This window comes from Chelmon rostratus, chromosome 9 (genome assembly GCF_017976325.1).
Source record: "Chelmon rostratus isolate fCheRos1 chromosome 9, fCheRos1.pri, whole genome shotgun sequence".
NCBI lineage: Eukaryota > Metazoa > Chordata > Actinopteri > Chaetodontiformes > Chaetodontidae > Chelmon > Chelmon rostratus.
In genome coordinates, this window is record NC_055666.1 from 29,316,390 (window position 1) to 29,339,705 (window position 23,316).

At 43.0% G+C, this 23,316-nt stretch overlaps 2 protein-coding genes across 2 annotated transcripts; one reads left to right on the forward strand and one right to left on the reverse strand.

Annotated features, from left to right (window-relative positions):
- The first annotated feature begins 103 nt into the window (after window positions 1–103).
- Window positions 104–6,933, forward strand: igfbp7 (insulin-like growth factor binding protein 7). The gene is made up of 5 exons (XM_041943731.1): window positions 104–613; window positions 1,364–1,473; window positions 2,619–2,726; window positions 3,719–3,845; window positions 6,570–6,933. Exons 1-5 carry the CDS (start codon window positions 121–123, stop codon window positions 6,590–6,592), a joined length of 861 nt encoding a protein of 286 aa, XP_041799665.1. The 5' UTR covers window positions 104–120; the 3' UTR covers window positions 6,593–6,933.
- Window positions 6,934–7,536: 603 nt separating this feature from the next.
- polr2b (RNA polymerase II subunit B) lies at window positions 7,537–22,901 on the reverse strand. Its single transcript, XM_041943670.1, has 25 exons — window positions 22,785–22,901; window positions 21,823–21,895; window positions 20,292–20,442; window positions 20,030–20,142; window positions 19,730–19,949; window positions 18,417–18,575; window positions 18,088–18,252; window positions 17,737–17,933; window positions 17,042–17,161; window positions 16,532–16,718; window positions 16,109–16,252; window positions 15,792–15,931; window positions 15,383–15,494; window positions 14,968–15,122; window positions 14,672–14,870; window positions 12,918–13,086; window positions 12,546–12,642; window positions 11,604–11,698; window positions 11,179–11,429; window positions 10,943–11,032; window positions 10,225–10,332; window positions 9,697–9,810; window positions 8,731–8,891; window positions 8,455–8,650; window positions 7,537–7,759 (listed from the first exon to the last, which is right to left on the reverse strand). Exons 1-25 carry the CDS (start codon window positions 22,801–22,803, stop codon window positions 7,670–7,672), a joined length of 3,525 nt encoding a protein of 1,174 aa, XP_041799604.1. The 5' UTR covers window positions 22,804–22,901; the 3' UTR covers window positions 7,537–7,669.
- Window positions 22,902–23,316: the final 415 nt, after the last annotated feature.

Below are 23,316 nucleotides of genomic sequence, written 5' to 3' on the forward strand. Positions count from 1 at the left end.
ATCTGACATTCAGCCGGGGCTCTTCCTCCGTACACTGAGAGCAGGTCTGGAATCAGTACTCAGTCTCTGTGAGGCGGAGTCAGCAGCTTTAAACGGCTCATAGTCTCAGATCAGATCTTTATGTGTTCGGACCGTGACACGGCGCAGACCAGCAGAGTTCACATCAGAGATCTCCTTCAGACCATCATGTCTGTGGTTCCGGTGCTGTTGCTCCTCTCGGTTCTCCCGGTGCTCTCGGTCCGTGTCTCGGCAGGTCCGGGCTGCGGACCGTGTGACCCAGCTCAGTGCGCTCCTCTCCCGGGGGAAGGCTGCCCTGCCGGCTCTCTGCTGGACTCCTGCGGCTGCTGCTCGGTGTGCGCCGCTGCGGAGGGGGAGCTGTGCGGGGGGCGCCGCGCGGCAGCGCGCCGCTGCGGCGCCGGGCTGGAGTGCGTCAAAAGCGACGAGCAGAAGAAGAACAAGCTCGGAGTTTGTGTCTGCAAGAGCAACTACGAGGTCTGCGGAACCGACGGAGTGACGTACAGGAGCGGTTGCGCACTGAAGAGCGCCAGCCTGACAGCCGAGACAGAGGGCAAAGAACCCGTGACCGTTCAGAACAAGGGCCGCTGCGCCTCAGGTGAGACTGATTTACACAGGTGAGACAGATACAGACGAGTCTCAGAGTGTCAATATAATACGACTAATAATACTAATACTAATAACACCAATACTACTACTACTACTAATAATAATACAAGACCGTTTTCAGTCTGTTCAGTGATCTGACGTGAAATTCATCAGTAGCATAATATAAGATAAACTTTAGTAATCCCACACCGGGGAATTAATTAATTAATGAATAATGCATATATCATAATAAAATAAGCTGCTCTGTTCTACTAGAAAACAGCTGAAGTTTAGTTGTCGTTAGGTTTTCTCTGAACTCTGAAACTCTGATTTCTGGAGAAACAACATAAATCTAATGAAGTTTGGTACAAACATTAAAAATGTGCAGCACGAACACAGATGATCATTAAAGTTAACATCTTATTTTCCATATTAATCACAGCTCTTTGTCTAACTTTAGTGGTGAATGAATAATGTGTGCATATATGTGTTTTTATGGTTGAAAGGATGCTGAACATGTTCCTGCTGAACTCTGACGGTAACAGACAGTGAGTGATGATAATCCACCTTCATCCCTCTGAAAACACTGAATTCCTTTCTCCATGAAAAGCCACAGTGAGCTCGCTCAGAGCAAACTGAATTCCTCTGAGGTCACTGAGGATTTACTGTCTGTGGCAGATTCCTGCGACCTGTTTCATCCTGTTTGAGGATGAAGTGGAAACTTCACGTTCATGTAACTGAACTGTGTGTGTGTCTGCAGCTCCGGTCATCGTCACTCCTCCAGGTGAGGTCTACAACGTCAGCGGCTCTCAGGTGTACCTGAGCTGTGAGGCGGTGGGCGTGCCCACGCCTGTCCTCACCTGGAAGAAGGTGAGCTTCTTTGTCATCACGTAAACACTCCGCAGCTCGTCAGTTGCTTTAAAAATCAGGGTGGGTTTAAAATGTGGATGAAATGTTGTTCTCTGCCAACTTCACCTCAAATATGATTTAAATCTAAATATTATCTTCAGAATTTATCATGAAAAATAAAACCAAGTTGTGATTTCTCTGAGCTGCAATGTCGTGACTCCATCTGTCTTCCTGTTTCTGCTGATTTCCTGTTTCCTGCTGAGCTCCACCTGAAAACATAATAAACAGGAAACAAATAGTAAATGTTTAACTGTTTCACTGCTGAGAAAGTCATAATAAAACAGAAACAGACCAACGGAGGGCAAGTTTCAGTCTTCACATTGATTCATACAAATGAAAACTACAGGTGACCTAAAAATGTGTCGATATAACCTGGGCCGAACCCACCAATCAGAGGACAGCAGCAGCTCCTCCATCATCTAAACCAATCAGATTGTCTGATATCAGTTTGATGATGAAAGTTTGGTGAATGATGGAAACAGAAAGGTGATTAACAAAACTGATTCCAAAGCCGACACGTCTGTTTCAGTCCTGAAGGGTTAGGGTTGATGAAAAATGTGACGTCTTTGTCTCGGCTGTTCAAAACTGCACTTTGATTTATATTCACAGAACTTGTTGAACACGAGGAAATATTTCTGTTCTGACTGAGTAGAAATGAATTCAAATATAAAAATCTGATGTTGATACTTCAGAGGGTTAAAAGAAAGAAGCTCAGTCCTGATGAGCTCATATGTTACCTGCAGCCTCAGGTGTTCAGGTGTCTGTCAGCAGGTTTTTCTCTGCAGGTTCAGACTGTGTTGATGTTTGAGGACTTTAGACCAGAATGTAATTTTCCTGCAGACCGAAGAACAAGATGCAGCCTGTTAATGAATCAGACATCAAGTTTGTACAGATTCACCGAGTCTGAATGTGAGAAACAACTTTGATAAAAACTGTGTGTGTGTGTGTGTCTGTGTCTCTGTGTGTGTGTGTGTGTGTGTGTGCGTGTGTGTCTGTGTGTGTGTGTACACATAAATATATACAAACTTTTGAGAAGTGTTGCAGTTATAGGATGATTAGGATGATGATGATGATGATGATGATGATGATCGGGCATCTTCCTTCAGGTCCTCAGTGGGAAGAGGAGGATGGAGCTTCTTCCTGGAGACAGAGACAACCTGGCGATTCAGACGAGAGGAGGACCAGAGAAACACGAAGTGACCGGCTGGGTGCTGGTTAGTTCACATTCATACAGACACACACACACACACACACACACACCAGTTTCCCTGTTAATTATACTTTCATTCATACAATCACATCTTGAAGCCAAGGCTGCACAGACACAACAAATCTACTGGGTCACTCATCAAGTATCTGCAGTGACGACTGAAGGAGTTTAAAGGTGTTCTGAACTTCTCTCTATATTAACATGTGTAAGTCCAGTGAAGAATGTCCAGAGAGGACAGGCTGTCTTCACTTAGAGACCGTTAGTGTTACAGATCTCAGCGGGTTTTAAAGAGCACGAAAGGTGAAATGTGTGACAGAGAAAAAACTTTTATTCTTTTATTACTTCATTCAGTACACATCTCAGAATACCTGAAAGTACCGGATGTTAGAGAATACAAACAAGGACTGACTGATGTGTTTTTCTTCCACTTTGTTAGATGTGAAGCAGACATTACAAAGACATCCCTCAAAAATAAACTTCCAGACTTTATCATAACAGGGACGGTGTACGTGGTCCTGGTCAGAATAAACCACAGTGTGTTCATGGTGATGAGGAACATGTCAGCCAGAGCAACACTGTGGCTCACTCATGCTGTTTTAGTCTTTGGGCAACAATAGAGGTCTATGGCACAGAGGGGGGAGAGCATCAGCATACTGTCAGGTAGAGGCCCTCTGTCCAGGGGGGGGCCGGGAGGTACATTACCGATGGCATCATGACCAGGTACTGAGGGGGGCGATTACAGCAAAACTTCACAACATGAACAAGGATTTACTGAATCTGCTGATCACAGAGACACTGATCTGCTCCGTTTTTCATGATGTGAGACTAAAGGATTTAAATTCCCCTCTAAATAACTGGAATAGATTTTCATTGATCTTTAATATCTTAAATACTCTTCACACATATGTTTGACGGGAATCTTTAGTGACAGGAAATGATGCCGTGGCTTCAGATGTCTGTTGGACCAATCAGCACCGCTGTGTGTCTCTGTTTTAGATCTCCCCTCTGACCAAAGAAGAAGAAGGATCCTATGAGTGTCACGCTTCCAACTCCAAAGGAGAAGCTTCAGCCGTTGGGGCAATTCACCTGGTCGAGTCCATCGATGACATCATTGTCAAGAAAGGTAACGAGGACTATGACGTCGTCATCATCAACGAGAAACAAGAAATAAACAAACAACAAAATTAAAGAGATGAACCAAATGAAATGATTGTGAAGAAGAGAAATGACAACAAATAAACAAATGAAAAGATAAAGGAATAAAACCCGAAGATTTAAAACATAAAGAAGATTTAAAACAAAGAAAATATAAAACATGAAGAAGATAAAAACATAAAGAAGACATAAAACATGAAGAAGATAAGATATGATAAACTTCATTAATCCCCAGCTGGGGAAATTCGGTGTTACAGGCAACGTCAATAGAAACAGCGATAGCAAGGCAATACAAAAAATAAAATACAAAATAAGAAGTTGACTGTATATATGTACATATTATACAAAAGACTATAAGAAATATATTGCCAATGGAAAATATTGAGAAATATTGAAAAATCGCACATGGTTGGTGTAGGAGCCATTTAAAGGTGGGAAATGCAAGACAGTAATTGGGCCAGTAGGGGTCACTATGCTGTGGGGTCATCATCCTTTATAGGTAGGAACCTTCGTCCAGGTGACGAGTGTTGCTGGACGGAGGAGCGATACATTTTTTGACCGCTGTGCCACGAGGAGTAATACGCTGTATTATTATATCACTTTGTGTCACAGTTAGCACGTTATAGCAGATGGAAAAGAAAATGGCAACAGAAATAGAGAAATTCAAAAAGCAAAATCCAAAATAAAAGCTGATTATATATATGTACATATTATACAAGGGACTATATAAAAGAAAAAAATGTAAAAAATATAGGTATTGCCGCAAGAACTATGGAAAAATAAATATACTAATATATATACTATATATATACTAATAAAAATATCCTGCCGGAAATAAACAGATTTTACTGTGTGTGTCACAGTGGATTAAACACATCAGTGCACACAACAGTCTGAAGAATGAAGGACCTGCTGCAGCGTTCCTTCTTACAGGGTGGATGCAGCAGTCTGTTACTGAAGGAGCTGCTGAGGGCCCCCACTGCGTCATGCAGGGGGTGGGAGGGGTTGTCCATGATGGATGTCAGCTTGGCTAACATCCTCCTCTCACCTTCATCCTCAGTGGTGTCCAGAGGACAGTCCAGGACAGAACCAGCCCTCCTGACCAGTCTGTTCAGTCTCTTTCTATCCCTCTCAGAGCTTCCACAGCCCCAGCAGACCACTGAGTAAAAGACTGCAGATGCAACCACAGAGTCATAGAAAGTCCTCAGTAATGTCCTACATACTCCAAAGGACCTCAGTCTTCTCAGCAGATGGAGACCACTTTGGTCCTTCCTCTACAGGACATCTGTGTCGGTCCAGCTCAGTTTATTGTTAAGTTGGACACCCAGGTGTTTGTACTCCCCCACGCTCTTAATGTCCAAACCCTGGACGCACACCGGTGTAGTCTGTGGTGCTTTCTCCTTGGTCTTGCTGGCACTGATGTGCAGGTGGTTTAGTCGACACTAGTCAACAAAGTTGACTTTCCTGTATTTCTAATCATTCCCTCCACCTTCTGGAGGTGCAGCTGGTTGTGTTGTGTCTGAAGTCCGATGTGTAGAGGGTGAAGAGAAAGGGGGAGAGCACAGTACCCTGCGGAGTCCCAGCGATGCAAACTGCCACATACGACACACAGTCCTGAAGCCTCACATACTGAGGTCTGTTGGTGAGGTAGTTGATGGTCCATGCAGCCAGGTGACAGTCTACTCCGCCTCCTTCCAGCTTCCCCCTCAGCAGTGATGGCTGGATCGTGTTGAAAGCAGTGGAGAAGTCAAACAACACGACCCTCACTGTGTTACCTGTGCTCTCCAGGTGGGAAAGAGAGCGATGGAGCAGGTAGATGATAGCGTCTTCCACACTAATACCTGGTCGATATGTGAACTGTAGGGGGTCCAGCTCGCTGCCCACCAGGTGATGAAGATGGTTAAGTATAATCCTCTCCAGAGTCTTCATCAGGTGGGAAGTTAAAGCTACAGGCCTGAAGTGGTTGTGCTCCCTGGGATGCTCAGTCTTTGGAATCACACAGGAAGTTTTCCACAGGGCAGGACCTCTCTCCAGACTGAGGCTCAGGTTGAAGATGTGCTGAACGACCCCCCAGAGCTGATCTGCACAGTCCCTGATCAGTCTGGAGCTGATGACATCAGGACCAGTAGCCTTCCTCGCTTTCATCTCCTGAGCTCCTGCCTCACCTGATCTGCTGTTTTGTAGAGGCCAGGTGGGGGTCCTGTTGAGTGAGGTGGGGGGGCAGAGTCAGTGGTCTATGAGATAGATATGAAACATAAAGAAGATATAAAACATGAAGAACATGAAGAGTCACAGTGAAGCAGCAGTTGAGAAAAGGTGACTTTGTTGTTGATGTGAACACAAACTGAAGAAAACAAACACTGTTAGCGTGTTTTGGACGTGTCATCAGTCTCTGATGGTTGTGGCGGTAACAGCTTTTCTGTGGTGAGCCGTACTGAAGCTCTTTCTGTGTCAGACAGGTGATTTATGTCCTGACTTCCACTGAAGAGAAACCTTTAAAATCACTGGACTGTTTCCAATAAACACCGTTAGTGAACTCGAAACACTTCCCACATAAACTTCAGAGACAAAAATAAAAACAAATGAATTTGAATTGCCCTGCAGTTCTGCACTGTGATGCCATCACAGTGATTTAAAGATCATGTGAAAAGCTTTCACCCCTCCTCTGACTGATCATGTCATTTCCTTTCAGTGACAAAGGAAGATGAATTGTGATCAGCTGATCAGAGAACAGTGAAGACAATCGTCAAGGAATCATCCGAAGATGATTTTTTTAACTTTCACTGAAATGACCATTTTTTTCTTTTTATATAGTTTTGAATTTTTGTATAAGTTTGAATTTGAGTCTGAATTTCATTATTTAGTTTCTGTTACTTTGTGAATGAAACATTTTGTTAACCTTTTCTAATACATATATAACTTTTCTATAACTTTTTCTATATATCTATCAGGCTTTTATTTTGGAAAGACTTAACCATAGCAACAGTGCTGATCCCCTTCTTTCATGTCTGTCATTATTATTTCTAATGCAAATAAAATCAGTTTAATGAAGCAGATTTTCATCTGTAGAAATGTTCTCTGATCATTTTATTAGAATCTTTCTTTTAGGACAAATGAGAGAAATTAAACTTTACTAATCATCAGTTCAGGTCTGAATATTAAACTTTTCTCTCCGAGCTTCAGTTTGTTTGTGGAAACTAAAATATGTTTTTCTATTTTTCCCTGAGTAGAAGACAGATTTCACAGATTTTACCATAATTTGGTTTCAGCTGACCTGCTGTTGAAGTTAAATTTTACCTGTAATTCTTCTTCTTACCACTAAAGATCCTTCTGGAAAACTGTTCTGTTAAATAAAGCCTTACTCAACATCTAATGGAATTATTATTATTACTTTGATCTCATTGGTTCAGACTCTCCCACGACATCTGTCCCACCTTTGACCTTTGCACATGAACTGATTGATTGATCGCGTCATCAGTCAACGTGTCAATAACAGATCAGGATCACTAATCCAGGTGACTCAAACATGATGGGTGAGTTCACTGAAGTGTTATCTACTAATAAAAACACCTGCAGGCTGTGCTGATATAAAAAGGTGTGTTTACCTGATCCTGTGTCACATGATGTTTGTAAACCAATGAGGACTCAAAAAAGACTTGACCAACAATCAGATTTATTCTAGTTTAAAAAAAACAGAGGCAACATTAAACTATAAACACATCAAACTTTCACTTTGTGCTGCTGATGTCACATTTAAAGTCCCCAGAGAGGCGTGCGATTGGACGAGCAGCTCTAAGATGTCATCATACGAGGAGCGATGCTCATGGACATCAACTCCTGGAAGAGAAGCTTACAGGCATACGGCATCCGGACCAGAGAGATCTGAAGGATGACAGACAGACAGACAGACATCATTAATTATCCAAAACTAATACAGAACCAATACCAAGATCAATGTTAATACGCAGCTCATTGGTTGGTCAAAATATATTCTTGTCCAACAGTTCTCTGTATTTGATCCTGACTAGGGCCGTGAAAATAGGCCAAAAGTGATGTTGGATTATTCCCTCTAAAAAACCACAGGTTTGAATCTATTATTGCACATAACGTCCATAAGACAACGAAAGACAGACAGCTTGTCTTTAATTAAACATAAACGTCTGCTTACCACATTACAAAAAAAAAGAAACACAAAATAACGTGTTGTTGAATTATTGGCTCATTTCAGCCTGAACGACATTTCGTCTTTAATCAAAGTGACGTTTCAAGTCGGCTGGTGTCCACGTGTCCTGACAGACAACAAAGTCCCGGACAAACCGGAGCCATTTGTGTCCAAAAGTCTAATGGAGACACCCGTTATTGAAACTGATCCAGTATTGATGGAGAGCACAGCAGCTGCCATCAGTGTTAGTGCTTTCAGGACAGAAGTCACAGCGGTGGCGCTCCACCCTAACCACGACCTCACTGATCCATGACCAAAAACGTAATGGATGGACCGACTGCGCCTAGTTTCTCTTTGGAGATGAATAAAGTATCTATCTATCTATCTAGTTGTGGTCGCCATCGATCGCGCCTACCTGTGTCTTGTTGCGGCAGCCTCGACACTCGTAGGTGTGTGTCCGCGTGTTGGCGATGGCCATCAGTCCACACAGGTTACACACATGAACCTGGTAAGGATCAGACGCCTCGAACAAACGTTCTCTCAGAAACTGAGCCGCTCCGTGAGCGATCTGACAGTCGCGCTCCATCTCGCCAAACCGCAGACCGCCATCACTGAGAAACAGACAGGTGAGTGAGTCAGGTGAGACAAACAGATTGTGACACAGACGGGCAGAGACGGACGTCTCGCTCACCGCGATCGGCCCTCCATTGGCTGCCTGTTGAGGATCTGGACCGGGCCTCGGGCTCTCGAGTGGATCTTGTCGTCCACCATGTGCTTCAGACGCTGATAGTAAGTCGGACCGATGAAGATCTGAGACGTCAGCTTCCTCCCAGTGAACCCGTTGTACAGAACCTGATCACAGATCAATAATATTGAAAACACTGAAAGTTGAACATCTTAGAGCAGGCATCTCAAACTGATTCCATAAAGGGCCGCGTGGCTGCAGGCCACCAGGCCAACCAATCAACATCAAGGGATCACTTAGTTATGAGGTGAAGACTGAGATCAGCTGATTAATTGATTGCAGCCTGGTGTGCTCGTCCTGGGTTGGAATGAAAACTTGCAGCCACGCGGCCCTTTATGGAGTCAGTTTGAGATGCCTGTCTTAGAGGTTTCTGGAGATGTATATATGTATACATATACACACACACACCCAAGTAAATACATACAAATATATATACACATAAATACACATATGTATACTGTATGTGTATATATACACACAGGTCTCCAGGCTGAAAACTTTATGGATCAAATGGGATCAAATGGACTCAGGTGTGCTGAAATGCACACCCAGTTTCTGTTGAGGTGATCCCCTGCTCCTGTCAGTGTTAGTAACTAATCAATAATCAATCAATAATATCAACACTATTGATTCATCAGTGACGGATGTATTTCAGTAGTCTGAAACCTGGTCAGGTAAATTATCTGACTGCTTTCTATTTAATGTGTTCAGAATGCATCCCAGCATGCACTGGGAGGGGGGGGGGGGTCACCTGGGCAGGTGGACTATCTGCACTTATTGTAATGAAACTAATCCTCTTTAATTAAACTATAAATATTACTGAGTTTAAGATTTTAAATGGTGCTACACATGACGAGGATCGTGACCCAAAGTCCAGGTCCCAGGTCAGGTTCATGTGTTTGTGTGAGTGACCTCATTTCCTCTCAGGTGGTATCCGTATTCAGACAGCAGGTTGGACACTTTCTGTACGTTAACGGCGTCGTTAAACGGCGTGGCATCACCGATCTCGCCTTTGTTTGCAGAAACCTGAAACGACACACAAACATGGACGTGTGATATAAAACAGGAGTCTGTCCCTGCTGCTGGTTTCATCACTGCGCTGAACTCTAGTTTACTTTTATTGATGATTGATATTGATTGATTTTGTTTTCACTGCTTTCCATCATGATTATTGTTTCTGAGGCTGGTTTTAGGTTGCAGCTTCATAGTAATTCATAGCAACGTTTTTCAGTATGCACTCAGAATAATAACTGTCATTAGAATTTATTTTAATCTTCTTATCAGGATGATTACCACAATAAAATGATTTAATGTGTTAAATTTATTGATTATTACCACATTAAATTACCGACCGTTAACTTATGATCAGAGCTGTTGTTATTTATTAGAAGCTAAATATATATATATATATATATATATATATATATATATATATACTACCTTTCCCTGCAGACACTCAATCAGATGGCCAACTGTCATTCTGGAGGGGATGGCGTGAGGGTTGATGATGATGTCAGGTGTGATTCCCTCACAGGTGAACGGCATGTCCTACAACACAAAACATATGAAAAGGTCAGCGATGATGAATCATGCATCATGTTTAAACTTCACGGATTTGAAGACGGGAGAATCAGACAAAAATAAAGTCCAGATTATTTCAGACTGTAACTGATGACTCATCACACCTGATCAGCGTTAACCTGATCATGAACTGTTTCAGGGACGGAAGACAGCGATAGACGACACATTTTAAAGCATGTAGAGTCCAAACACCTGTCTCTGTGTGGACTAAAATCAAATAAATACATGTATCAGTCATGACCGTCTGTTATTGTTCACAAACTGTTTTAACTTATTTAAACTGGTCTCAGTTCTGATCCAGTTCAGTCAATCTGAATCTACAGAGACGTTCAAGCATCTGTTTCTGTCAGAGGTTCTGCTGTTTGATCGTAAACTGGTTCAACTTGACGCCTCAAGTGACACCTGAAACACATTGAGCAGGTTTACTGTCATGATCTCACTGATCGTCAGTAGAACAGCGGCAGCGTCCACATATCGAGGACAGGAGACCGTACCCACAGCACACACACAATGCATTCACCACACTCTCCTGTTGACCTCCCGTCTGTTAACTTCCTGTCAGTTTTCTTCTCTTTACCTCCTGTCTGTACTGGATTCCACAGGTTCCTTTCTGTCCATGTCGGCTGGCGAATTTGTCTCCGATCTGCGGAATCCGGACGGAGCGTACCTGTACGAAAAGGGAAGCAAACATTAACAAACTTAATCTCCTCATAAAGACTTGGGCTGTCAGGTGCATCAGGTGTTACTCTCAGGGTTTGCAGGTGTTTCAGGTGCTGTCTCAGGTGTTTCAGGTGTGGTGTTGCTTCCTCTCACCCTGATCTTGCAGAACTTGTAGCCCTCCTGGTTGAGAGTCACCATGACCTGGTCCACGATGCCCGTCTCGCTGGTTCTCAGAAAGGTGCTGCAGTCTCTCTTGGTGTAGCGCCGGTTGGTGCTGTCCAGCTCGTCGTCGTTCTCTGGCAGCGTCACCGTCTTCCCGATGATCACGTCCTCGCCTGAGACACGAACGCCGGGAGCGATCAGCCCGTCGTCGTCCAGTTTGTCGTAGATGGCGTGTCTCATACCTGAAGAGAATTTAATCTGTGATGTAAGAATAGCTCTGCCCACCAAAGACACCTGTGACTGGTTGCTGCTACCCACCTGGGATGATTTACAGGTGTTTTCATACAGCAAACACTTGACTACAACTAAACAGGTGGCAGCTTCTACTTGAATATTACATTTTCATCGGTTCTCACCCTGACAAGTTTCACGTGTCGGCTTCTCAAAGATCTCCTCCTGATCAAAACCTTTCTTTGACTCCTGCTCTTTGTAGGATCGATAGAAGACAGACCTGAAGGGCAAAAATCAGCGTTAAGGGCAGAAATAAAAGACTGAAACACACACTCATGTTACATCAGTAACGATGTGCAGTTATTGGCTCACAGGGCTTTTCCTACCACAGCTATGCAGATGACACTGAACTAATTCTGTCCTTTCCCCGGTCTCAAACCCAGCCTCTACATCTCTGTGGATGACTGTACACCACCTGAAGCTCAACCTTGACGAGACCAAGCTGCTCTCTCGTCCACAGCCTCTCATTAAGAAGGTTCAGGCCATCTATTAGTCTTCCATTGCAGACTGAAAACTTGTGTTAGACTGCACCTTGGCCCATCCCAAAAAACCCTCTTTAACTCCTGTTAACTGTTTTTAAATGTACCACTTGAAGTATTCAGCATATTTGATTAAGGCCAGGGTTGGTAATGTTGGAGAAACCAGACAGAGCAAGTCTCCAACCAAACCCATGAACACACCACCTGACTCCTGCTGGAGTCCATAGGAGAGCATCGGGGTGAGGAGAGCATCGGGGTGAGGAGAGCATCGGTCATTGTCTAACAGTGAAAGCTGTTGTGGAGAGAGGTGGAGCTGGACATTTTGACGGCACTTTCTCTGCCATTCTTGTGCGACTAGCTCACTACAGCTTTAAAAAACCTGCCCAATGATTCTTGGAACGTCTTGGGTTGTATCCACATGAATGCACTTATTTTAAGTCACTATGGATTACTGCATTATAATGTAATATAATGTATGTAATATAATGTAATATAATAATAACATAATAAAAACACTCAGGTTACATCAGTAACCAACGCTCACATTATGTCAGTAACTAAAATAAGGTGGCAGAGTTAGTCGCTGACCTGAAGAAGCCGCGATCCACGGCCGACCTGTTCATGATCACAGAGTCTTCCTGGTTGTATCCCGTGTACGAGGCGATCGCCACGATGGAGTTGATACCTGAAAAACAAGAAGAAAGATTCTGTTTGCGACTGAAAACAGACGAAACACCAACAACTTCACCTGGTTTCAGGTAAGCACAGAGACCCACCTAAAGGTTTCTATAAGGAGAACCTCCACCTCGTCCATCATATTTTATATCTGAACCCCTGAAGAGCATCATGACTTTCAACTGAAACTCATGGAATTCATTTTGTCATGTAGCGAGTACCTGGTCTTGTTTTCTGTCCAAAAACTAGGCCAGGTATCAGTGTGACTGCACAGATGTGTGTTACCTGCAGGCAGCTCTCTGAAACGCAGGTACTCCATGGATCGGGTGGTGACCAGGGGTTTCTGAGGGTAGTACAACACATGAGCCAGCGTGTCCATCCGAACATGGAAGTTGGTGATGTAGACGCCCATGGCCTGTTTACCCATGGCAGACTGATACGTGTTCCTGGGAGACTAAACGAGACCAAACAACACAACGAGTGAAGGAGCGTCATTGAGAACAAATGTTAACGTCATCAACAGGTCCTACATCAGCATTTCACTGCATTCAGCTTCATTTCTAGTCACATGTCACCTGGAGCTATGTAGGGCACAGGATGTGGCGTATGTACGCCCACATCATCATGAGAGACGTCTTTTCAATCTTCTCACAGGTAATCTGCAAATGCAGGTTGTTGATTGCACTGAAGTGCCAAATAACGTGCACGCTAGGTATGTGCACATTATGGTAGATGCTGATAAAAGACACAAAAAAAGTCTTTGGAATATTAAATTCTGTGCTACTCAGTGCAACTGGAAAGACCTCCAGTCCAGTCATGTGGACAAGCCAGACAGTTTGTAAAGGTTATAAAAATATGAATCAAAGTGTTGTATGTGAAAACTGATTGCTCCACCAGGTCCGATGTCCCATGTATTTCAGCTGTAAGTGAGATCATGTATCTTTCCCCATTTTTAAATGCTCAGTGCATCTTTTGCTCATGAGTAAACCCCAGCCTTGAGCCCTCTATTCCAACTTTCAGGTGATACATGTATTTTTCCTAATATGGAAAAAACATCATTCCTGTTCCAAAAAAACTTGCTCACAGACAATTAATGATTTTAGAAAAGTAACACTGACATCAATGGTGATGAAAAAACTTGGCATGGTAGGAAACCTACAAAGTGAGGGACAACATTTCTTAGACCCCTACCAATCTGCTGATAGAGACGGTAGAGGCACTGATGATGTTTTAAGGTGGAATGTTTTTGATGAGGTCAGAATTTTAGCTCATAAAATGAAATAACATAAAACGTGACAGTTCGTAATGTCAAAACCCTTCTTGTACTGTGTTGACTAAACAGCAACACACAAACACTCATCATGTTTTCTGATGATACAGACACTCTCAGTGTAGTGACAACAGATTCAGAGATAAAAGAGGCTGTGCAGTGGTCCCACCGTGATGTTAAAACATGAAAAACTAAACACACGGTGTCATGGTCTTCATCCCTGGCCTGTTGGTGAGCAGGGCCCAGTTTTAATCAACAGGGAGGGCTATGGTGAAGCCGGGGCGATGCTCCTCATGTGTATGTTCTGGTGTTTATAGATACATGTGTGAAATGGTGTATTAACTGTAGTTTGACTTCACACTATATTACCTTGTGCAATTTTCAAATATTTTTCTTTAGCAAAATTGTTTTTTAAATCCCCCCCTTTGTGTATAGAATGTACATATACATATCTGACTTTTTAATGTTTTATTTCGTTTTTTTATTCTCTTCTATCTCCCTTTATATTCATGCTGCTGCTGCTGCTGTCGGTAACACCTGAATTTCCCTGATGGGGGCATTAATAAACTTATATGTTATCTTCTCTGATGTGTCTGTCATCTGATTTCTCTCAAATGCCCCAAGACACATTATTTCAAAGTGAAACAAAAAAGGCAAATCTAATCACTATGTTGGCTCACGAAGTGGCGGGCCAGTATGTGTGCCGAGGCAGAATTTACTGAACCATAGTTGTACACAGAACTCTTGTTGTAGTTTGTTTTGTGTGTACCTGGTTGTGGTCGGGGAAGGGAATGATGGAAGCACAGACTCCGAGGATCATGGACGGATGGATCTCACAATGCGTGTAGGTGGAGCAGTAGGCCACGCCCTTCTCTTGGAGGTCATCAGGGGTCATGGCGAGCATCACCGTCTCCTCCTCCAGAGTGTCGATGTACTCCACGACGCCACTCGCCACCAAATCCTGCCAGCTAATAACCACAAACAACAGTAACTTTATTCCAACGGAAACTTTACTGGAGACAAAACACTCTACTGGTCTGCTGTCTCACCTCCACCGAGTCTCACCTGTAATTATTGTACTCTCTCTCCTTCAGCTGGTCGATGTGTCGCCTCTTCAGCAGTAGTTTCTGTTTCTCGACGATCAGCAGTGGTCTGCAGATTCGTCCAGCGTCTGTGTAGATTCTGATCTCGCGCTCTCTGATGTCTCTAATCATGGACACCTGAAACATTCAGAACCAGCAGGAACCCTGAGCTGAGAGATTATGTTTCTTCCCTGGCCTGTGTGCCCATTGGTTCCCAATGAAGACAGTCATTTTTAAAAACACCTCACAAATACCTAATTTAATTTTTAAAATGGCTCAAAACTTTCAGCTGGTCACTGTAATTCTCCATGGCACAAAAGAAAAAAATATAGCATCAGGTTATTATACAGTAATTACAAGCAGCGGTGTTCCATTAGAAATGAATGGGCTTTGGTTACCTCGGAAACAATGATATCCATCTGTCTACGGAGCTTCCTCAGAGTGTTCATCAGCTGTTCGGGATCTTTGTGGATTCCGACCCAGCAGCCATTCACAAAGATCTTAGTGGCACTAAAACATTAAATATAAATAAAAACATATCACATGTATCGTCGGGGAAAGTTTCAGAGTCAGTTCAGAGATCAATGAGTCCTCATTTAACACTGTGCAGTTACAGTCTGCAGGTTGGCTGATGCTCTGTTTCTGACAGAGCCATGCTGCCATCTGCAGGTCAGTTTGAGACATTTTATAGGAAGAATGGACTTTACTACTGCAGGAAGAGCTAGCTGGACCAAAGAATGAAACAGTCAAAGTAAACTAAAGAGCCTGTTAGACGGTGAAACGATAAATCAAGCTGAAATGACTGACTCTGCGATGGCAGCGGGTGAGATCTCCTCCAGGTTCTCCATACTCCACTCCTCCAGAAACTCTAGGATGGGAGACGGCTGGGAGCCCACAGAGATGTAGGCCATGAGGGCCAAGTTCTTCACCAGACCCACAGCATGTCCCTGAAAGCAGCACAATATCCATCTGTGACTCGATTCCTCAGTGAATCAAGTTCAGGTGTTCAGTTCAACTGTGGAACAAGCCTGCAGACCTGCACTCATCTCTTTTTGGACCTGTGTTTTCAGGGGGGGGGGGGGGGCTGCCTGTTTTAAGACTGTTTACAGCTCTTTGTTCTTTACCTCGGGCGTCTCGGCAGGACACACCATTCCCCACAGTGTGTTGTGCAGCTGTCTGGGTTTTGCCAGTTTGCCGTCTCTGCCGATCGGAGAGTTGACTCGACGCAGGTGGGACAGAGTGGAAGCGAAGGTCAGACGGTTCAACACCTACAGGCAGGCGAATAAAACATCATGATGTTTAGATGGGACCATCTGTGAATATTAGAAAATATCTTTACTGCCCTGAGCTGAATAAACTGAACATGGCAGGTTGACATTGAGAGAAAACAGCAAATTACTGATGTCAACCTTCTTCAGTGTGTTATTTTCAGATAATTCATGGTTTCAGGTCAAAGTTGTTCACAGATTTAACTTCTGAACAGCATTTGTTTGACAAACGGACATCACACATGTTTACAGGTTTCAGATGGAGGCGGGTGTTCTAACCTGGGACACTCCTGCTCGGGCCTGGTGAGCCTTCTTCACATCGCCCCAGTTTCCAGTTGCCAACGAATACTTCAGACCGTCTGATATGATTCGGGTTTTAATGGCGAGCTCCAGATTGAAGTCTTTTCCTCTGTCGATGAACTTCTGAGCATAAATCCGGATCTCCTTCAGCAGGTTCTTAAACATGCTGAAAAATGGTGTTTCATACAATTTCATTACTTCCATTCAAACAATCACCTGATTAAACTTTATTGAACCTGCAGGAGATTGACATTAAAGTTATGCTTTGTTTGGAAAAGTTTAGATTGAGATTTATTTGTCCTTTACAAGGAAAACTGTTTCCACGTTCTGTCCAGCCCCAAGAATATATGAACACATGAACACATCCTGATCCACACACACACACAGACTCAGGCACATTATATCACTAACATCCTGTGAATGTAGGTACGTATACATGTACACATGTTTGTTTTCTTATGTGCTGATAGTAAGTGAAAGAAGCCCCACCCTCTGAACAGGAAGGCCAACAGAGGTCCTGCAAGGTCCAGTCTCTTGTTGCCATAGTGATCTCTGTCGTCCAGCTCTCGTCTGCCGAGAGCAGCGAGCAGCAACCTGTGGACCATGTACCTGAAAACAGAGAAATACTACTTCAAAACAAATGTGACGAAGTGTAAAACATAAATCAAACAGGATGTGATCACCTGCTGATCCTTTTTCACACAAAATATATTTACTGTCTGAGCTCATCAGCTTCAGTGATTTCTGTAAATATCTGCTGATTCTGGATCTGATGCAGCAACACGTTTCAAACACGTTGAGACAGGAGCAGCTAAAGACTGGGAAAGATGTGGAACGCTCCAAAAACACCTGTTTGGATCATTCCACAGGTAAACAGGCTGATTGGTAACAGGTGAAAGTATCATGCTTTGGTATGAAAGGGGCGTCCTAGAAAGGCTTGTTAGTTCACATAGAGGATAAAGTGAAGTTCAGCACTTCATGAACACACGATTGGATAAAGGAGATTAATACTTGGGCTACTTCAGAAAACTGTTGTCAGTACTCACAGTTTGATTGTAAATGAATTTTTATTTACATTGTACTCACTGTCATACACACCGATGCTAACTTGGGTGCTACTCACCCTCAGAAGTAATCAGTCACCTGTAGATCCACCTGCACAGGTGTCTCTCCGGTGGACTTACCCTAAGAAGTAAGCTTTCTTGGTCTCACAGAAGTCGCTGACGCCAACGTGGGGTAGCATCTCTTTTTGCAGAACTTCTTTGGCGTACTTGATTCTTCGTTCTTTTGTCACACCGGGTTTCGCTCCTCTGGAACCGATAAAGTTCAGCGCCACGTTCTGCTCTTGGATCACAAACGCTTCGTCCAGAGACGGCTTCACCTGGAAAAAAGTGACATCAGTGATGGCATCACATCCATGTGGGCGGGGCTAACTATGACTACGTGTAGATTCTACATTGTGTTTACTGTCTGACCAGTAAATGATAAACTAACCCTCACTACCCAATCAATAACTGATCAATAATCAGACTGACCATCTCCATCATCTCGGGGTCGTCAAAGTCGTAGATGATGTGTTCCAGGATGTCTCTGTCCGACACGAAGCCCAGTGCGCGAAACACGATGATGATGGGAACTTCCTGTCTGATGTACGGCAGCGTGGACACGATCCTCTGACCAATCGCACTCTTCTTCACTCCCTGAGAGAGAAAATGGATAATCAATGAGTTAATCAATCGCTTCTGTTTTCTGACGAGATGTCAGCTGGGGTCGACTCTGACTCCAGCTCATACTGAATGAAGTCATTTGAAAATATAACAATAATAATAATTAATCCTATATCCAGGTGAACGTAAGGACTCACCTGTCCTCCTCTGGCCATCATGCTGACCCAGATGGTGCTGGTGGGACGGGACGAGTTCTCCAGACAGGACCGGCACTCGCCTGTGTAGGCGTACTTTGAGTCCTTCTTGGCGAACACGTACACTGTGTTGGTGGCCATCTTTTCCTGAGCAATTAGCACCTGAAAACCAGCAGGGGAACGAGTTTGAACAGGAAAACCACCAACACACCAGTCTGGAGATCAGAAAACCACTAACACCAGTTACTTCCTTCAGTTTTTAGATCAACGTGTAAAAAACTAATTCAACTTTTCACCTTCAGATGTCCACAAGAACACAAACTTTGTACCACACTTCTGCATCAGTAAAGTCCTGCTTTAAATCTCTGCAGACAGTCTAACTTTGTCATCCTGGACTGTTAAAGAGAAACAGATCAATGTTTTCAGACAGCAACAGACAGACTTCACCGAGTGTTTGGTTCCCCTTTCCTTCATGTTACATGTTCAGATTGATACCATTCTCATGTCTGTATGATACATCTGAAGCTACAGTCAGCAGCTGCTTACCTGAAACAGGAGGAAACGGCTAGCTTAGAATTAACAGTCTTTATAATAATAATAATAATAAGAAACTTATACAGCACAATTCATGCATAAAATGCAACACAAACAGGCTAACATAGAAACAAATAATGATAAAACCAAGGAAACTAAAATAAAATAGCACGAAGTAGAATTAAAACAACAGGACAAGACTGAATAAAACAGCCATCAAGTAAAAAGAGAAGACACGTCAGGAGGAAGCAATGATAAAAACATGTCTTTTTTAAACATTTTGTTTAAAGGCATCAACAGATTTAGACCCCCTCAGACCTTCAGGGAGGCGTTTTGAGGTGTCATTAACAAAGGCTCCCTCTCTGTACCTTTTAGTTCTGGTTCAGGAACAGTCCAGAGGTTTGAGTCAGAGGATCTAAGACATCTCAACAGAGCAAAGCCCGTCAGTGATTTAAAAACCAACCCAATAATCTGAAAGTGAATCAGTGACAGACAGGAAACCGGTGTAAAGGTTTTAGGACTGGAGTAATGTGGACTCTCTGTCTGGTTCTCATCAGAACACCTGCTGATGTGTTCTGTCCCAGCTGTAACTGACCAACAGCTTTCTTAGACTAACAGTCGTCCAGCCTGCTGGAGGTAAAACCAGCATTAACGGTTTTTACAGAGACGACAGACTGATGTAAACTGTTGTTTTTGAGCAGTGCTTTAATTAGAGCGGCTTTAAAAGCTGTGGGGAAGGTGCCTAATGAGGTCACATAGCACATCGTGACGTTTGAGCGTACCTTCTCAGAGCCGTTGATGATAAAATAACCCCCAGGATCAAGTGGACACTCGTTGAGCTCACAGAGGTCTCTGTCCGTCAGGCCGCTCAGCAGACAGTAGGTGGAGCGAAGCATGATGGGAATTTTACCAATGAAGGTCTTCTGGTGCTGAGTCTGCAGCTGGTCCTCCCCCTCCTTTATGATGGTCTTTGTGATATCAACGTACAGGGGGGCTGAGTACCTGTGTGGGGGGTGGGGGGGAGACCAGGTGAGACCAGGTGAGACCAACTTGAGAATAAGTGAGAACAGGCGAGACCCTACGTGAGGTTTCGCAGCCGTGCTTCGTTCGGCATCATGGGAGACGGAGCTCCGTCCCTCTCCCAGTGAGTCGGCTTGGACAGGTAGATCTGCTCAAACTTCAGCAGGTAACGAGGCTGAAACAGAAAACACAGGTCAGAGTTATGTCACAGTGAATCACAGGAGCTGTAATCATCTTAACCAGGAATAAAAGAGGTCAGTGAATGTCTCTAAACCTCCCAAACCAGGTCTAAGTCCTGATCCAGTCTCAGGTGTTGCTACTCACTGGCTCCTCCACCTCTCCTGAGGTGTGCTGTGCTTCAGCCTGCAGGTCGATGGGTGGAGCGTCCTCCACAATCCTTTGAACAGACATCTGGATGAACTCATCAAATGAATCCAGCTGCTGGCGCACCAGACCCTTCTCATCAAAATAAGAGCTGAAAGAAACCAGAAACGGCTCATTTTAGACCAATGCTCTGCGTCATGAGCCTATAAACAGACAGATATACCATATTTTCTGAAAAAAAAAAAAACCCAAAAAACTGGTGGTCAAATAAAAGCTGGGGGCGCGGTCCCCATGAAAAGCCTGGTCTCTAACACAAACATTACTGGGCTGGATCTAGAAGAAAATGCTTCTGATGCCACTGGATGTCAGAGAAGTGTCTCTCTGCTCTGCACAGAAAACCTGCCTAGTTTGTTTTTGACAGAAGCAGGAAGTCAGACACAGGAATGACAGATAAAACCCTGCGCAGACTCCCAACCTAATATCAACAATAAACACAATTAAAACAAATTAAAAAAGAAACCATTAAACCACATGGCCACTGAGCCATGGTAGAAGCACAAACTTCTGAAATGCTCCCAGAGGGGTTTGAAGACATGCTAAGGGTGAAACAAAGCCGCGGTGCAGCCGTGCCCCCCTGGAATCTATGTGACGTGATAGAGGCCAGAAAAAACAAGGGTGGATAAATTGGCTGTCATATGTGCATGAAAACGAAGCATGATGTACAGGTATATTTCCAATATTTTCACTGAGTAGTTTAATTTCATAAAGTACCACAGGATGGCTGTAGCTACACTTCGAATGCCTGTGGGAACCTTGCAATCCAACACAGTCCTGCAAATGTTTCACAATAAATGCCATGTCAAGAGAGGAAGAGTTTCTGTCCACTGAAATGCTAGAGGGCTTTTAATTTGAAACAGATATAGGAAGTATTGAGTTTGTATTAGCAACTTAATCCAGTAAGATTAACAGATCAAAGCAAGGCTTTGCACTAAAATATGACACATTATAAAATCAGATGCCAAAAAAGGTGGGACACTAATTGTTGTTAAATAGGTCTTTTAAAACACTGTTACCTCGACACAAGAACAGACAATACTGACCATAAAACCAACACAATCTGTAAGACATCTTATGGTTTGTCTTCAGACTCATAAAACAGACATAAAAACCCTTTATTTACCTCTGCCTTTAACTAAACTAAAAAGTTTTCAGTGTTGTTGATGCTGAAGGTCAATAAACTGCAAACCATTAATGATTGTAGAAACATTATTGGTGATTATCAGTCTCTTGTTAAAGAAGGAACGCTACTGCAGGTCCTTCATTCCATCAGCTGTCAGATTATTCAACTCCAGCATCACCGAACATAAGACTGTGTTAATGTTGTTAAAATAATCTGTTGTTTTTTTCTCGTCATTTATGCCAAATTTCCCCGGCTGGGGATAAATAAAGTTTTATCTTATCTCTTCTGTTGGTGTCCGTATGTTTTCTATAGCACAGTGACATAAGCAAGGAGACATCCAAGTGAGTTTACCTGATGACGATCCAGCATGCTTCCTGCCACAAGTCTGGAGTGATTTCATCATCGTCCTCGTCATATTGATTATCTGACAGACAAATAAACATTAACAATATAATTACTGAACAATATTTATCAACACTGATCAGTATCTGGAGGCTGGCCCATCATCCCAGATGATATTTTTATTTTAACTAATTTCTGTTCATTTTAATCTAGTTATTTGTTGTCATGTAGCCAATTTTTGAGCCATCAGTTATTTCTAAGGTTAAGGTGAAAATTAAAACGTTTATAACTAATTAATTCACGTTAATAATTAAGTTACTACTAAAGAAAAAAATACCATTATACAGTCATTTGTTTCAGAGTTCAAATACAAATACCGATTGTAGGGATTTAAGTAAACTTTGCTGAAAAAACGGCACTACTTCTACTGAAGTATGACTTTACTTGTTAAGTGTACTTTAATAAATAAAGCCTTACTTAAGTGTAATAGTTCGATATTGTAGATTCATTGGTACTTCAACAGAGGTAAAAGTTCTGCGTATTTCTTCCATCACAAACAGTGCAGCTGAATGTTTGTCTGTGTGACTGTTTGTGCTTTGTGTGTATTTTGCTGCAGCATTACTTATTAGAACAGCACCGAGCAGCCGGTTAGCCTGCTAGCTGAAACAAAGCACCGCGCAAACAGCATTAGCTGATGTTAGCATGTTAGTCAGCGAAGGTTCATGTTTTCAGATGGCGCTATCGTTAACCTATGTGTTAGCTGATGTTTCTACAAAATGAGCTAACTGATGTTAGCATTTGTTTTCAGCCAGTAACAATTTTGATGGCTTCACATGAGAAGCCAACATTAGCTCGCAGCTAAATTGTGACGGGAGATCAAGTTTTCAGATTAAGCTCACGTTGTTTTGATCCAGCTTACTCAGTCTGCGTATTGATAAAGTTTCTGCATGTGTAAACAGACAGCAGCTCACCTTCGTCCTGGTCGTACATGTTTTATCTCAAGACAATAATATAACTGTAATCAAACAAATGAAAACTTCGACAGAACGTCGCAGCAAACAGCGCGCCCCGGAAGTCCTCCTTCTTCTTCTTCCTGCTCTGCTTCTTCTTCTGGGGTTTATTGGCGGTTGACAAACCAACTTATGGTGCATTACCGCCACCAACTGGACTGGAATGTGAGCAAGCGGTTAGGCAGTTAAATAAATAAAATAAAGTAAAAAACTAGATTCCGTTATTTAACTCTTTCTTTAATGAATTTAACAATGTAATATTGTATCTTGCCTGCTGATTTTCCCAGAAGCCCTATTAGTGTAAAATCATGGTGTATTGCCTCCCTTGATGACTGACTAAGCTTTTTCCTCTGGATATCAGATTTCCTACAGTGTCCTTCCCTACATTTGAAGCCCACCTTCCTCCCATCACTAACATACCGTTGTATTTGATATAGGCGCCTTCCGGTTTCACTGATGTCCCAATTCTCCTGCCATGTAGATTGTGCACTTT

Coding starts and splice junctions, on each gene's coding strand:
- polr2b (XM_041943670.1), bottom strand. Junction 17,934..18,087: donor ACCCCGAGATGATGGAGATG/GTCAGTCTGATT, acceptor ACTTTTTTCCAG/GTGAAGCCGTCTCTGGACGA. Junction 16,253..16,531: donor CCCGAGCAGGAGTGTCCCAG/GTTAGAACACCC, acceptor GCCTGCCTGTAG/GTGTTGAACCGTCTGACCTT.
- igfbp7 (XM_041943731.1), top strand. CDS start 121: ATGTGTTCGGACCGTGACACGGCGCAGACCAGCAGAGTTCACATCAGA. Junction 2,727..3,718: donor AAGTGACCGGCTGGGTGCTG/GTTAGTTCACAT, acceptor TCTCTGTTTTAG/ATCTCCCCTCTGACCAAAGA. Junction 3,846..6,569: donor TGACATCATTGTCAAGAAAG/GTAACGAGGACT, acceptor ATTTCCTTTCAG/TGACAAAGGAAGATGAATTG.